Source organism: Microtus oregoni, unplaced genomic scaffold (genome assembly GCF_018167655.1).
Source record: "Microtus oregoni isolate MIOR12 unplaced genomic scaffold, Mior012 000037F_ref0000500, whole genome shotgun sequence".
Classification (NCBI taxonomy): domain Eukaryota; kingdom Metazoa; phylum Chordata; class Mammalia; order Rodentia; family Cricetidae; genus Microtus; species Microtus oregoni.
This window is the reverse complement of record NW_024543096.1, coordinates 22,562,687-22,577,664: the sequence shown is the minus strand read 5'-3', so window position 1 is coordinate 22,577,664 and position 14,978 is coordinate 22,562,687. Positions and strand designations below refer to the sequence as shown.

The 14,978-nt window shown below is 42.9% G+C and overlaps 1 protein-coding gene across 1 annotated transcript in view; it reads left to right on the top strand.

Annotated features, from left to right (window-relative positions):
• Positions 1-14,978, top strand: part of Lrp2 (LDL receptor related protein 2) — a 125,671-nt gene that overhangs the window by 106,037 nt on the left and 4,656 nt on the right. Inside the window, exons 63-72 of the mRNA XM_041631617.1 lie at positions 463-591; positions 3,727-3,858; positions 4,797-4,928; positions 6,622-6,765; positions 7,440-7,605; positions 8,421-8,549; positions 9,246-9,466; positions 10,117-10,293; positions 12,076-12,195; positions 14,232-14,322. Of these exons, the coding sequence (XP_041487551.1) occupies positions 463-591; positions 3,727-3,858; positions 4,797-4,928; positions 6,622-6,765; positions 7,440-7,605; positions 8,421-8,549; positions 9,246-9,466; positions 10,117-10,293; positions 12,076-12,195; positions 14,232-14,322 (1,441 nt within the window). The remainder of the gene's footprint in view (positions 1-462; positions 592-3,726; positions 3,859-4,796; positions 4,929-6,621; positions 6,766-7,439; positions 7,606-8,420; positions 8,550-9,245; positions 9,467-10,116; positions 10,294-12,075; positions 12,196-14,231; positions 14,323-14,978) is intronic.

Sequence of the window (14,978 nt, the reverse complement as noted above, 5' to 3'; positions counted from 1 at the left end):
TGCCATTGTCTAACCTGGGCGTCCTGACGCTTAAACTGATGCCCAGTGCTTTCAGTTTCTGATCTGGGAGAGTCCACTTCTCTCATCAGTCTGTGTTACTCAGATTAGTTGGTGCTGCTGCAAATGTCCAAGTCTTAACACAACAAAGATTTCTTTCTCCTTTGTATAAAGGGCAGCACAGCTTGCATAGCATCCTCCAGCTTGGAGCTCATCACCTGACTACCTGACTGCCAAGGTTATAGCCCCAGCATATGGGACAGCACGAGGGATCATGGGGCTTTTAACTGCTTCAGTCCAATTGTGACATATGCCACTTCCAATTCACAGGCCATTGGCTAGAACGAGCCATTTGGTCTCAGTCTAGCTGCAAGGGAGCCTGGCGAAAGAAGGGAAGCATGCATTTACTTGTGAGTAGAGGAACTGAAGCATTTTGTTTCAATGAAGTTTGTTCTTTGATTGCAGGCAGAAAACCAACCCAGAGACCTTGCACACAAACTGAATATAAGTGCAGCAATGGAAACTGCATTTCGCAGCACTATGTGTGTGACAACGTCGATGACTGTGGTGACCTTTCTGACGAAAATGGTTGCAGTAAGTAAACATTTAGCTTTGTATTTCATTATAGTAAATTAACGAGATACACTCAGGAATGGCTCAACCCCCGGTCTCAGACACAGGTGTAGTCGAGGATCACTTACAACTCCTGATTCTCCCGCCTCTGCCTCCAAGCTACTAGGATTATGGTAGACTTTGGGCTGGAAGAGATAACATAATCAAGGGAAGGACTGGGTTTATTTGACACTGTTGAGGACATATTAGTAGTATATATTTTTGATTTCCCTTCATAGCTTATATATATTCCATATATAATACGGAATAATATATATTATCTTATATACATACCCTCTCTATATGCCTTCTCTACATATGCCCTCTGTATATATGCTTTCTCTATATATGATCTCTCTCTCTCTCTCTCTCTCTCTATATATATATATATATATATACATATATATATGATATATATGCAAGGAGAGTGACCTCTGGTTCCCTCTGTCACAGTCTGATCTTTAATCCTTGGTGTCTTTAAGTAATCAGTCAGTTAATTAGCTCTTGTTAGTATGTGTACCCATGCATGCTATAGTCTGCCCCATTTGGGGGTTATTGGTTCTCTCCTCCTTTCTATAGATTTCAGGGATGAAATTCAGGCCTCCAGTAAGAGTCTGAAATTGGCCATGTTAGCTCCAAGTGCTTTCAGCTTCTTGGTTTCAGATTCATGATATGGTCTCCCCTCCACACACCACCCCCACCCTGAGGCCTGCAGAAGACTTTTTGACAATTACTAAATGACCATGCGTTGGTTTGCCACGTATCCCATACTCCCTCAGCGGGACATGGAGGGTTTGGCAAGATGAAATTACTTGATTAAACTCTTAATAGAATTTATGAAGCTGGGTGGCAGATTTGGGTTTCAACACGAAGAGCTCTTCAGGAGGCTAGCCAATTTCCGAGTTTGACTTGTGGCTTTCTCTTGTTGCCCGTGCCTGCCTGTGTTTATCTATTGTGTACTTTCTTTTCAAGTGGAATTACTTAGAGGAAATAAGAGATATGGCATTAACTTCTTTTCACACAATAAGTGTAGTGATATAGAATTCATATATGCTATTCATTTGATACAAGTGTAGAATTCTTCTTTCTTTTTTAAAAGTTTTATTTCCAGACTGAGTCTCACTATGTAGCCCTAGCTGTCCTAGAGCTTACTATGTAGACCAGGCCTGCCTTAACTCATAGAGATCTGCCTGCCTCCACCTCTGGAGTACTGGGATTAAAGGCATGTGTCTGGCTAGGTATAGAATTATTTATAAATAATGTCAATTTTATTGTCTCTATCCCTCCCCATCTATTCCCTCCTTCACATTCTATAGAATGCTTCACTTGTGATTTTTAAACATTTAAGATAATGCATCACGATGTTTGCCAATAGAAACATGCCTCACTTGAGTGTTGAATGTGCTTTGGGCTACATTTCCCGGCATGGAAAGACATGAACAGTTTCCTAGCACCATCCAATTATAAAGGAAATAAGCTGATGTCAGGTCAAAGATATTTCTGTGGTCATAAAGGTAGAGTGACTTGCTCTCTTATTCCCTTTTCACAGATTGGAAACTGGTGAGACCGACCGTCTTGTAAACAGACAGCCATAGGCTTCTTTTCGTAGAGGCTGGTTGCTAGGCAACCGCCAGCGCTGAGCTGGATGCCTAGCCCTAATGCCACTGTTCCATGGATTAGGGTGATGGCTAGATGTTCCTTTTGATGTTTCTGGTCTTCAAATGAAAGACATTACATGAAAATCTTTCATTCCATAACCTGCGATGGCCCTGCTCTCGTTAAGGTCGCTTGCTTTGAAAGAGTATGATTCAGTGAAGGAAGAACTTTCTTCATTCTTGACCTTTTAGAGCTGGGCTTTAGAGTTGAGAGAGGGGCACAAAGCCCAGTGACACAATCGTGAGACTATCTCAATGCAGAGAGACTATGGCACTAGAAAGAGAGAAAATTATGATGATCTTACCAATGTTTGGCAAGTAGACAGTTCAGACACACTCAAAACACCGAAACTACTCAGAAAAGCTAGAAAACTGGGAAGGTTTATTTGTTTAGGAATATGTAGTTATCTGCAGCGAAGGGCATTCATTCTTCTACTCAGTGTTTTTAATCCATCCAAAGTATACAAATGAAAACCTTCACTAGGCCATAAGAGATCCTCAGACATGGTTAGAAAGAGAGAAATAAATCTATTTTGAGCTGAACCAGGAGATTCCACTGTTTCTTTAGCTCAGAGGTTAAGAACATTCATTGCCTGCTCTTCCAAAGGTCCTGAGTTCAATTCCCAGCAACCACATGGTGGCTCACAACCATTTGTAATGGAGTCTGGTGCCCTCTTCTGGACTGCAGGCATACACACAGACAGAATACTGTATACATAATAAAAAAAAAGGATCTGTTAAAAAAAACTCAGCTATAATGGCAGTCAAGCAGGAGTATTGTTAAAGTAGTTTAAGATCCACATATATTATAAAATTATTTTATTATCATTATTATTTATATAAAAGAAATTTTATAATAATAATAAAATAATAAAATTTCTCTTATAAGTTTCTCTTATATGCTCTTTAAGGCTCTACATATGAACAAATTTCCAACACACTTAACTGCCTTAAAAAAACAGAAAAGGAAACCTGGATATGATTATTAAAAGCTTAGATTCAGTCTTTATCATAAGCGTTTTGTGTATGAAAATTGTGTAACACGACTGTGTATTATACCACATCCTGATAAACATTCTTCCAATTAACCAGTAAATAATTGGAATAATTATACTCACCATTTTTCTAGCTTGCATCTGTGTGCATGCATGAGTGTGTGTGTGTGTGTGTGTGTGTGTGTAATCTGCCTAACACCTATCTACCTGCTTATATAAGATGAATGAGCAAGAACATCTGATGGAGTTGGTTGGATGTTCTGAGGCCGAGCCTGGTACTGCTACAGCTATGATGGGAAATGGCCTTAAGGACCATTACACATTTGTGTAGATGGCATCCAGACCACTTACAGAACCTAGGTTCACTCTGCTTCAGGACCTCTGGAAATGGGTCATCTGGAGGTTGTGTATAGTTGGCTATATGTCTGCGTGTTTGTAGCTGATCTGACTTATGATTCTGTTTTCAGATCTAGGAACAAACAGAACATGTGCTGAAAACATCTGTGAACAGAACTGTACCCAGTTAAGCAACGGAGGATTTATCTGCTCCTGTAGACCTGGGTTCAAATCTAGTACTCTGGACAGAAATTCCTGCCAAGGTAGAATATTTTCCTTCTGTTGTTGTTTAGAGAAATTTACATTTTATGGTCTCTGTTTATTGCCTTATTACTAAACCACTGTATAAGTTCCTTAATGTGGTTTCCTCACTCAGTGCCAAATAATGAAGGTCTTGATGGTGACGGCTGTCCGTTATACCAGTCCACGAAGTAAAAGCACCAGAAATCACAGCATTTCATCCCAAGTCACAACCCACGTGGTTGTCACATACCTACTTAGGTATCAATGGGTTCTGTGACATGGGCTCAGTAGGTAGCTCATCAAGGTTGTCAGCGAAGCGTATGATTTCAGGGATCTTTCGTCATGCATATTACTGTGTCTCATTCAAACCAGAGATTGAATCTAGGGCATCATGTGTACTGGGTACAGCTCAGTTGTTATACCAAATGAATGAGTCTTCCTGTAGCTGTTTAGTTATCAGAACAGAAGCAGTGCCAAATACCAGCCATATAGGTGTTTTTGGCAAGGAAACATTTGCCTTACCATTGCATGAAGTTATGTAGCTGTTTAGTTATCAGAACAGAAGCAATGCCAAATACCAGCCATATAGGTGTTTTTGGCAAGGAAACATTTGCCTTACCATTGTATGAAGTTATGTAGCTGTTTAGTTATCAGAACAGAAGCAGTGCCAAATACCAGCCATATAGGTGTTTTTGGCAAGGAAACATTTGCCTTACCATTGTATGAAGTTGTGCTGCGTTGGTTAAAATAATCCTGTCCATTGTCGAGCAGCATAGGGTCTTTAGGGTCAATAGTAGTTTACTGTGGATTTTTTTTTTATTGTGAACTATGTCATCAACCTATTTTGGTTTCATTGCTTGTTTTCACATGTCCTCTTTCTTAGTCCATTTGGCTTGTGAACTCCAGTTCTGACTGGGTCGGAATCCATGTTGCACACTTTCTTTTTCTTTGCCTGCAGACATCAATGAATGTGAGGAATTTGGCATCTGCCCCCAGAGCTGCCGAAATAGCAAAGGAAGTTATGAATGTTTCTGTGTGGATGGCTTCCAGTCTATGAGTAGCCATTATGGAGAGCGGTGTGCCGCTGACGGTATGACGGGTTCACTTCCGAGGGACAGAAATCCTGAAGAGTAGGATGTAGCAGGAAATGAGCTTCCACTTTCTCTCTCTTCTTCTGTTAGCTTTAGACTCTAAACTATTGCCCTCTAACGAAAGTGTACAATTAATTAAAAGACAGATTTTAGTTATTATTCTGAATTTAGCCTCTTCTATACCTGGATAGAAATTTCTAAAATAGGAGACACAAATAACAGGAGGGTTGTAGCAAAATATAACAAATTGATGATACGGTAGTACCCAGTCCAGTGTGACTGAAGATTTGAAGCCACAAAACCTGAGGTGAACCAATTCGGGACACTGACATATTTCTTTGGTATTGTTCATGAACTGCTGGTCACAAAAAGCAAGGCAGGCACATTCAGAATATTGTTGGTTTCAGGTTAATGCCTATATATATCTAAGAACCTAGTTAAAGAAAGAACACCATAAATACTAAATGGAGCCGGGCGGTGGTGGCGCATGCCTTTAATCCCAGCACTTGGGAGGCAGAGGCAGGTGGATCTCTGTGAGTTCGAGACCAGCCTGGTCTACAAGAGCTAGTTCCAGGACAGGCTCCAAAACCACAGAGAAACCCTGTCTCGAAAAACCAAAAAAAAAAAAAAAAAAAAAAATAAATAAATAAATAAATAAATACTAAATGGAAATGTCAAAAAGAGAAAGACTATAAGTCCAGAAGAAGTATTATGTTCCAAATTGCAGAGATCTGGCTTAAATCAACCTTTCCCAGTTAAGGAGTATATAGTCTTGTTTAGGATTTGAAATTGGTGCTAGAATTTAAGAAACCTACTGAGAAAATAGCAAGTTAAAGTGGCCAAAACCTCTACACCAGTACACCGTGTAAGGCGAGTGCTCGAAGTGTACATTTGATTAGTATTCTGTCCTCCAGGGTGAGAGCAAATAGAACCTAGAGTGAAGGCATTTGAACAGCTGGCCGGTCCCACAATTAAGTAGCAAGTTTAAAAATTTTTAAATCTTTTAACTAAGGGGATAGCTGAACTAAATTAGAATATTCATATGAAACATAATGTCAAGTCTGAGGAAATATATAATAAGCGAACTTTTAAAAGTCACTTAAATCACATTTGATTGACATTTTGCAAGTAAATTAAAATCTTAAAATTCCGGAGAAGTATTTTGGGATGAGTCACCGTTGAAAGAGCTACTTTAGGCTTTAGGAAAAAACCCTGCAAACTCAAGAACAAGCTGGCTTGTTTCTCATTAGCTGGCAGTTAAATTGGGCTATGGGGATGATTACCTGTTAAGACAATCACAAAACCTGTCAGTCAAGAGTGAGGGTTGTGAATACCGTATTTATTCTGTGAGATATTCAGTCTACGGTCCTTTCAGTGGGTGAGGGAAAGACTTGCAGTAAAAATGAGAACTCTTTGTAGTGGTCTCGATCTTGTCTAAACTGCCTCTGGTGGCAAAATAAATAAAGGAATAAATAAATAAATAAATAGTAAAGAAAGGAAAGAGCGGTGCCCGAGGATTTTGACTGGCAGAGTAGTCAGCTTTGGTCAGATTTCTCTAAAACTAACTTTTCCCTCTACTTCCTCTTTTTCTCCCTTTTCTCCCTGCCCCCCAAAGAAATACCTACAGTGTGTTGATACCTCCTTGACTTCAAGTGGAATCGGTTAGACAGAGCAGCCCTTTTTTGCTTACAGGTAACCCTCCTCTGCTGCTCCTGCCCGAGAACGTTCGAATCCGGAAGTACAATGTCTCATCTGAGAAGTTCTCCGAGTATTTGGAAGAGGGGGAACATATCCAAACCGTTGACTATGACTGGGACCCCGAGGGCACGGGTGTCAGTGAGTATAAGATCTGCACACATTGTGTCGAATTTTCTGGTTTTTTTAGATGATGCCTTTTGCAGCTAATTGTCTGCATGATTTTCTCTGATTGTGTGCCCTTTGAAGATTGAACCGTATTTTTTTGTGTTTTTCACATTTGTTTATCCAATGTAATATGTTTATTTCAAGAATGATAGGGAAGAGGTATAAGCCAATATGCTCTGAGACTCAGTCTTAATCTGTGTATAATTAGATTAACCTCAGTGCTTAGAGGTGGGAGGCAGGAGAATTGCATGTCAAAGAACCTACCATGAACCACTACATAGCAGGATCTCGTCTTGGAGAGAGGAAAAAGCCATATGTATAAGCAGGTTAAATAACTTCTCAGCCTTTTGGTTAAGACTGAGTATAAAACACTTTTTGTATGCTGTCATACAGGGCTTTCACCTTTGTGAAAGGAGTGTGATTTCTATATAATCTGTTTTGAAAACTAGCCCCTTAGCTAAACTTATCTTCCAATAGAGATTATTAAGAAAGTATTGCCAAGAGATAAGCCGAGCCTTTCTTGTTAGTAACACAGGTATAATGTGTTTATTGCGGTTTGATGTAAGGGAATTAAGATGGAAATGAGGCAGAGAGATCAGTAAATGACTCCACTCCAAGATCCTCTCTCACTGTACTTTCTTCTCTAGGTGTTCTCTATTACACTGTGCTGGGCCAGGGCTCTGAATTTGGCGCCATCAAACGAGCCTACATTCCTGACTTTGAATCTGGTAGCAATAATCCCATTCGTGAAGTTGACCTGGGCCTGAAATACTTAATGCAGCCAGATGGATTAGCCGTGGACTGGGTTGGAAGGTAAATATGTCCCCCATCTCTCTGGTCTGTTTCTTTTTCACGGGGGAGTGCTGGTTTAAGTTCACCAAGGTGCATGAACTCAGTCACAAGCACAGCTGTTACTGTGCCTGGGCCTGCTCTGGCCACAGCAATCACCCCTGCGTGCAATACAATTACCTCTGAGTGCAATACAAACATTGTCCTTTTCTATATTCAGTGTGTGCCACAGAAGGGTTTGGGAAAAGCACCCAGGTCAAAATTCTGTGTTTCAAGACTAACTTTGAGTTTGGCAGCGTTGACTAATTCAGTGGTAGAATTTTCAAAGACAATTAGTTAAAGATATCTCCCACTGGTAATTATTTGGAAAAAGGAACAAGACACAGTTTTTAGTATCTAAGCTAGCTGGTACCAAATAGTACCAAAGCTATAGAGCCTCAGAGAATGAGGGAATTAAGTTACAGGCCTTCTCTCTGCTTAGTAGGAAAAACTTGCAGCCTTAGACATGGAAAGAGGGCAGGCTACCTGTACTGAGTTTGTTAATTTGAAATGTTCTTTCCATTCCTCTTTGGGGCTGGTGCTCAATTCTTCTTGATTAAAATTGGGCTCTTTGCCAAAGGGACACAGACTCTTGGGCAGTAAGAATTAAATCACATGCCTTAATCTGCCCATGGAGGCTTGTGATCTGCTGTATCCACTACAGGCACAGAGTAACTTCCAGGCATCTGAGTATTTCTGCACTGGCCAGAACTTATAAACCCAGTTTTCTCGTGTACACATTTCTCTTCAATGATTGGCCCAGGCTTTTCTGTTGTTTAACTCTGCCCCTCTCCATTCAGGCATATCTACTGGACAGATGCCAAGAGCCAGCGGATTGAGGTGGCCATGCTTGATGGAAGGTACCGGAAGTGGCTGATTACTACTGATCTGGATCAGCCAGCTGCCATCGTTGTGAATCCTAGGCTAGGGTAAGCGTTTGAAGGGATGCTTTAGCCCACACACAGTTTCCAATGGTGAAATTCCATTTTGGGATATATGTGAGAGGCTGTCTGCTTTCATTTCATCTGACTCCCTTTCATTGGAATGCATTAAAAGGTATCTTGCTGATTGAAATTCAGATAACAATTTGGTTATATTACACTGGCCATAAAAACTTTATGTATGAAAAATACATAAAAGACATGTTCATGCATATGCATTGCATTATTTATAGAAATACTTTAAATGGCAGTTGACCACAACACAAGTGCTAGTTTGGTCTTCTTGATTTTTGACATTTAAGTAGACATTTGTGTAGTGACACCTAAATTCTTCCTTATTTTGAGTAGATACTTTTGCTGTTTGGGCAGGACCAGTGTGTCCTATGTTTGTATATGAAACATATGAGTTGTTATTACTTTTATTCCTTTTTCACTTGTGAAATCATAGCCCCTAGTAGTGATGTGCTTCCCGGAGAAGTACTAACTCCTAATGTGGACTTGACCTCAGCACCGAACTTTGCTTCTTCTGTATAACATGTGTTAGAAGGCAAGAGTCATCTTTGTAAAGACAGTATAACTCACTCTCAGGGAAATTGTTGGCTGCACCATTGACATTCCCTGTGCCACAGTACTAGGGAAGCACCACTAGACAAAATGCTGCAACCTGGGAATTTTCTGTTACAGGCTCATGTTCTGGACCGACCAGGGAAAGCAGCCTAAAATCGAGTCTGCCTGGATGAATGGGGAACATCGCACTGTTCTGGTTTCTCAGGACCTTGGCTGGCCAAATGGCCTGTCCATAGATTATCTGAACGATGACCGGATCTATTGGAGCGACTCCAAAGAAGACGTGATTGAAACAATAAAATATGATGGGACCGACAGGAGAGTCATCATAAACGAAGGTTGGGAATGAGTCACAGTTTACATATTCATAATTGTCTAATAATTTTCAGTGTGTCTTAGGATACGGTTGATGTGATTCCTCAGATTTGTTCCCATCAATTCCCAACTGCTATATTAAATGCAAATGAATTCATAACAACAATCCTTTTTGTAATTTTAAGCAGCAGTATCAGGTAAGATTTCTGTTAGGTTCCTCTGAGATTGTGTCTTCCACATGCTAAATATGTGTCCTTCCTAATCTACATCAAACTGCGTCTAGACACATTCATTTTCCGTGTGCTAGTGTTCTTGTGTCCAACTAGAAACATGAAGAAGGAAAGGAGTATTTTGTTTTATTGTCGAAAATCCAAAACAGAGCTGTAACAGTCCAGCACATAGCACATTTCCCCTAATTGGCCAGAATTGTCTTATCTGGTAAGCAGGAAGGGCCTCAGTTCATCCCACTTTTTAAAAATGGAATAAAATCAGCAGCTTTAAAGTGAGACCATTTATAATAATCCAGTTTATCTAGAGCTCCACGTATCCCTTCCAGGAAGTCCGTCCAGCTAGCTAGCTATTACCTCAAGCCAAACAACAGCAGTCACAGGAGTGCTGGGGATTGTTTCATTCACTAATATATAATAATTGTTTTTTCACTATTGATGAGCAGCAATGAGGCCATTCAGCCTGGACATCTTTGAAGACCAGCTGTACTGGGTAGCTAAGGAGAAGGGAGAAGTGTGGAGACAGAATAAATTTGGGAAAGGAAACAAAGCGAAGGTGCTGGTGGTGAACCCATGGCTCACGCAAGTTCGAGTCTTCCATCAACTGAGATACAATCAGTCAGGTAATACACAGTCTTGGGATGCGATGAACTGGACACCCAGTCTTGGAAGGATGGCTATAGCATTAGCGCATGATGGTGGTCCTGATGGGAGAGTGGGTATGCATGGGCATGTCACACATTTCAAATGCAGAAAGAGAACATTATAGGCTGAATGAAATTACATTAATCATGAACAGGGAAAATCCGTTAGAAATGTTTCAGTCAGTCCTTGTTGGGAGATAGACTTTTGACGTCCTAGGATCTAGCAGACATCAGTCCTGGCTTTAAGAAATCACCATGTGGGTCTGTTTCACGAATGTCAGAAGTTGTGTCTGTTTCTTAAAATAGCAAAACCAGGTACTCAGTCTTGTGAACCCTAGCTTAAAATGTTGATAACTCCTCTTATTTTTGTACCACTTCTTAGTGAACATGTCTCAGCATCATGTGGAGAAAATGAGGAAAGAAATCAGCCTTTACCAAGTTATCCAGTGCCAGGTTCTTTTTTTAGAGAAACTGATAGCTGCTGCTTTACTTGTTCTACGTTTAATGAGATGCCTTTAAACTCAAGTCTATCCAATCCCAAGCTCAGGTTTTTTTCTCATCTGGTTTAATGTTGTATCCTGGTTCTGGCTGAACTTTGTAGGCTTGGATTAGTCATTCCAATCTAAACTGTATTTCTGAATCTTGGGCAGAGTTCTCTGGTGTTCTGAGGCCCTGTGTTAGCCTCAGGAAATTACAGCTCAGAGCTGAGACTCCCAGGAGCTGGGAGTCTCATTCAATTGGTGAATGTGTGTTTTAGTTTCCTTGAGTGGCTTATGGCGATAGGCTTTTCTCAGCTTGTCACCTGAACACTCAATATAATAGTCTGTGTCTTAAGTGACCTGGTGACCTGGCTTTTTCAGTCAGCTGAAGCTCTGGGTGCCAGTTGGAGAAATGTTGACTTGACAAAAGCTTGGGATTTCTACTTCATCCCAAATGTGCTAGACCACACTTTGGACCAAGACCCTTCAAATTTCAGCATGTTTCAGACTGTTTAACTGTCTGTTTACGTGGCTCATTGTACCCCATGTGTGGGTGTTCTCAGTCTTACGGGTTTTGGTGGTTCAGGGAAATGTATTTTATAGTTATTCTCGACTGTGATTGTATTTTGGATGGTGGAGAATGAAGATCACAGAGTGTTAGTCTGAGAACAGATCTAGGAAACATGAATCTAATTTAACCCTTTGATCCTTCACATTTCCGATAATTCTAGAATTACGTAGAGTTTTGAAATGGTACTAGTTGGGCTCCATCCCAACGTTTTGAGTGGCTCCCAGCTCATTCTGTCAAATCAGCTGGTTTCCCTTTGTTTTTTAAATGAGGAAACTGAAGCCCACAATAAAATTCTTTCAGCAAGTTTTGTAGAAAGCAGGGCGGCCTTTGGGTAGATTTGAGTAACGACAAATCTTGCTATAAGACTTGGAACCCATTGGTCTTTTGAGCCATTTAAAATTGCTTAGCCCCAATAAATGTTAAGTTTAGGTCTGAACCAAGAAGATTTCCCCCTTCCAACAGCAGAGATGAGTGGCCATGATAAAGACTGAATAGCAAAGAAATCAGATGGGAGGATTGTGCCACTTCAATGGGGTGGCACAGATCGTAATGCCAGTGAGTAGGGATCCAGGTAATATGCAATGGAGAAATAATTGGGATGCTGTTTGGGCTTTGCCAGGGCCAGCCAGAGCCACACCAGTTACTAGGCATACAATGTTGGGGTACTCAGTCTCCTGTCAGGACCTAACTATGTTCTCATCTATTTTCCAGTGTCCAACCCTTGCAAGCAGGTCTGTAGCCACCTCTGCCTGCTGAGACCAGGAGGCTACACCTGCGCCTGCCCCCAAGGCTCCGGCTTCTTAAGTGGCAGCGCTGTGGCTTGTGATGCAGGTGAGGATACTCACTGCCTGGAAAGCTGCGGGGCCTTCAGCAGCCCCGAGGATCCTATATTTACTACCTTGGCAGACTCAAATAGGAGTAGCTGGGAAGGGGGATAAGGGAAACAGAAGAGTGGGTGAGACTCTGTGGGGGGGGGGGTCGGGGGGGCGCAGCCATGTGGCCATTTATATTAGAAAGACAATTTTGAAGAGCGGCTTTTTGGTAAGTCTCTCTCTTCCTTCTCCTTTTGTCCCAGAATTTGCTCATGGTAGAGAAGCATTTCCTGAGGGTGCAGGAGCTAGCATGGAACAGAGTGGGGAGGGTATGAGGAGCGGAGGAGGTCGGAGGTCGGGGAGAACCTGGGGGGATCCTCCTGCCTTTCTCACGTGCCCATTTGAGAATTTTAACTATCAAAGGCCTTTGTTTTGGAAGCTGGCTGTGTTACTGAGAAACCAAGTCCAGGTTAAGGCAGGGGTGGTTTGGTTCTCAGTGCCATTGATGGCTTTCTTGGCAAGACCCATTTTTCAGTGGCTCATCTAAATAGTTAGTAAGTCATGATGATGTCTTCCATCCCTAACCTAGATCCTCTGTGTCCTAAGCAGTCTATTTTGTGGCTAACATCCCAGGGTGGGGGTTGGTGGGGTTGAGGGTGGCGCTTCCTGGATGAAGCTGGTGGGGAAATGAAGAGGCAAAAAAGTTTATACCACTAGGGGGAGCAAGCACTCAAGCAAGGACCGCCCTCATTTGGAGAAGTGCTCAGGGAGGAAAGGTCCTTTGATTCTGATCTCCTCTCCTGCCCCGTGTGCTCACTCCAGTGGTTCTGGGGGGGGGGGGGGGGGGGGGGACTTGGGATAACATTCTGCTATTTTGAGGCTGGAGAGAGGGCTAGTGGTACTGGCTGCTCGTTCAGAGGATCCAAGTTCAATTCCCAGCACCCACATGATGACTCACAACGGCCTGTGACAACAGTCCCAGGGGATCTGGTCACATCTTCTGGCCTCTGAGGGCACCACAACCATGTGGCACACAGACAACCATGTGATAGAAACACAAACACTCTGTAAGATTCTCATTTAAAAGAACCTTATTTAAAGTAAGCCTATTAACGGTAATATACAGGGCCTGCTTGTGGTATATTGCTAATGAACTTACCAGTTAGTTCAGTGGTATTTACCGAATGCCTATAAAATACTAGGTATGAATGAAAGTATCAGAGATGTACATGCTAGTGGGAGAAAAAAACCCCCACAAACCTATGATGGTGTAGAAGGACAGGTGGTTAGAGTATAATGGAAAAGTGGACAGGGACAGTAGGAGCACAGGGGTGGCGGGATTGGCTTGGCTGGCCTCTCTGATAAGGGGACTTTGAGAAGAGACCCTCAGAGCCCAGAGGGTAGGCAGACTCCTCAAGTGGGAGTATTCTGGGGGAACTTGAGCAGTAATCCAGTGCCGGGGTCCTTATAAACAGAGCCCACGAAAGCTGTCCTTTGGGTGCTTGTGCATCTATGTCTGTGTGTCTGCCTCTTCCTTGATTCTCTGCCGATGCTCTGGAGTCCTGGGCTGCAGTTTCCAGCGATGTCTAATAAACTCTCGTGTTAATGGTTCCCAGAAGAGAATCTGGGGAATTTCAGGGGACACGCACATGCTCTATGTCTGTGTGTCTGCCTCTTCCTTGATTCTCTGCCGATGCTCTGGAGTCCTGGGCTGCAGTTTTCAGCGATGTCTAATAAACTCTTGTGTTAATGGTTCCCAGAAGAGAATCTGGGGTATTTCAGGGGACACACACATGCTCTGGGTTTAACATCTCTCTCTCTGCTTAGAGCTAGGAAAGTACTCTGAAGGTCCTCTCACTCCCCAGGGGCTCATCACTGTTTAGGAAGTTTCCTTTGCTGTAGGGAGCTGGCGATAGCCTGATTTGGGGAGACTCAGTTGGCCTGACTCCACCCCCTCCCCCCAAACTCCCGCCTCCGTCCTGGACAGGTTCTGCATGGTGCAGTGCTCTGCTGCGTGTGGCTGACTAACCCATGCATGGCTTTTCCTTTCTGCAGCCAGCGAACTTCCCATCACCATGCCTCCCCCATGCAGGTGCATGCACGGAGGAAGTTGCTATTTTGATGAGAATGACCTCCCCAAATGCAAGTAAGTCTGACTCTTGAGGTCCCAGCTGTAGGCTGTAGGCCTTGGCTCCTCTAGCAAACCCAAGCTGGGAAACCAGGTGCAAGATGCTTGCCCAGTTCACTGTTTTCCATGTCTAACCAGCTTGTCCTCCTTTGAGGGAGTCTGCAGCGCTTCCCAAACCATGTCTAGCTTGAGCCCACTCAGCTCAGGATCTGGCTCCAATGCCCATGTGCATCTCTCAGGGATGCTGCATTGCTGGCACCTCTTGGGACTGCCAGTCATGTGGAAGGATGAGGAGTTAAAGGGTAGCAGTGCGTCTCCCATGCCACCTCCCACCAGCACCCGGTATGGTGGCTTAGGAGCGCGCGAGAGCAACTGATAGGATAGGAGAGATGGATGCCTGTTGGAAACCTTCATCACAGCTGTTGGAGGACAGACCGCTGCCGCCTGTCCAGCCTTTGTCTCTATGGAGCAGAGTAGATGCCCACAGGCTTATTTCACGAGGCTCATCACCATTACAGGTGCTACCCCGCCAGATACACCAGTGCTCTTAGGTCGGCAGGAGAAGCAGATGTGGTACGGGCTGGCTGCCTTGCCTGTCCCTCATGCATTTCACTGGATCAGAGCCCTCTCTGCCTCTGTGCATGCAGCCAGACCTAAGAAAGGTAACCGAATCT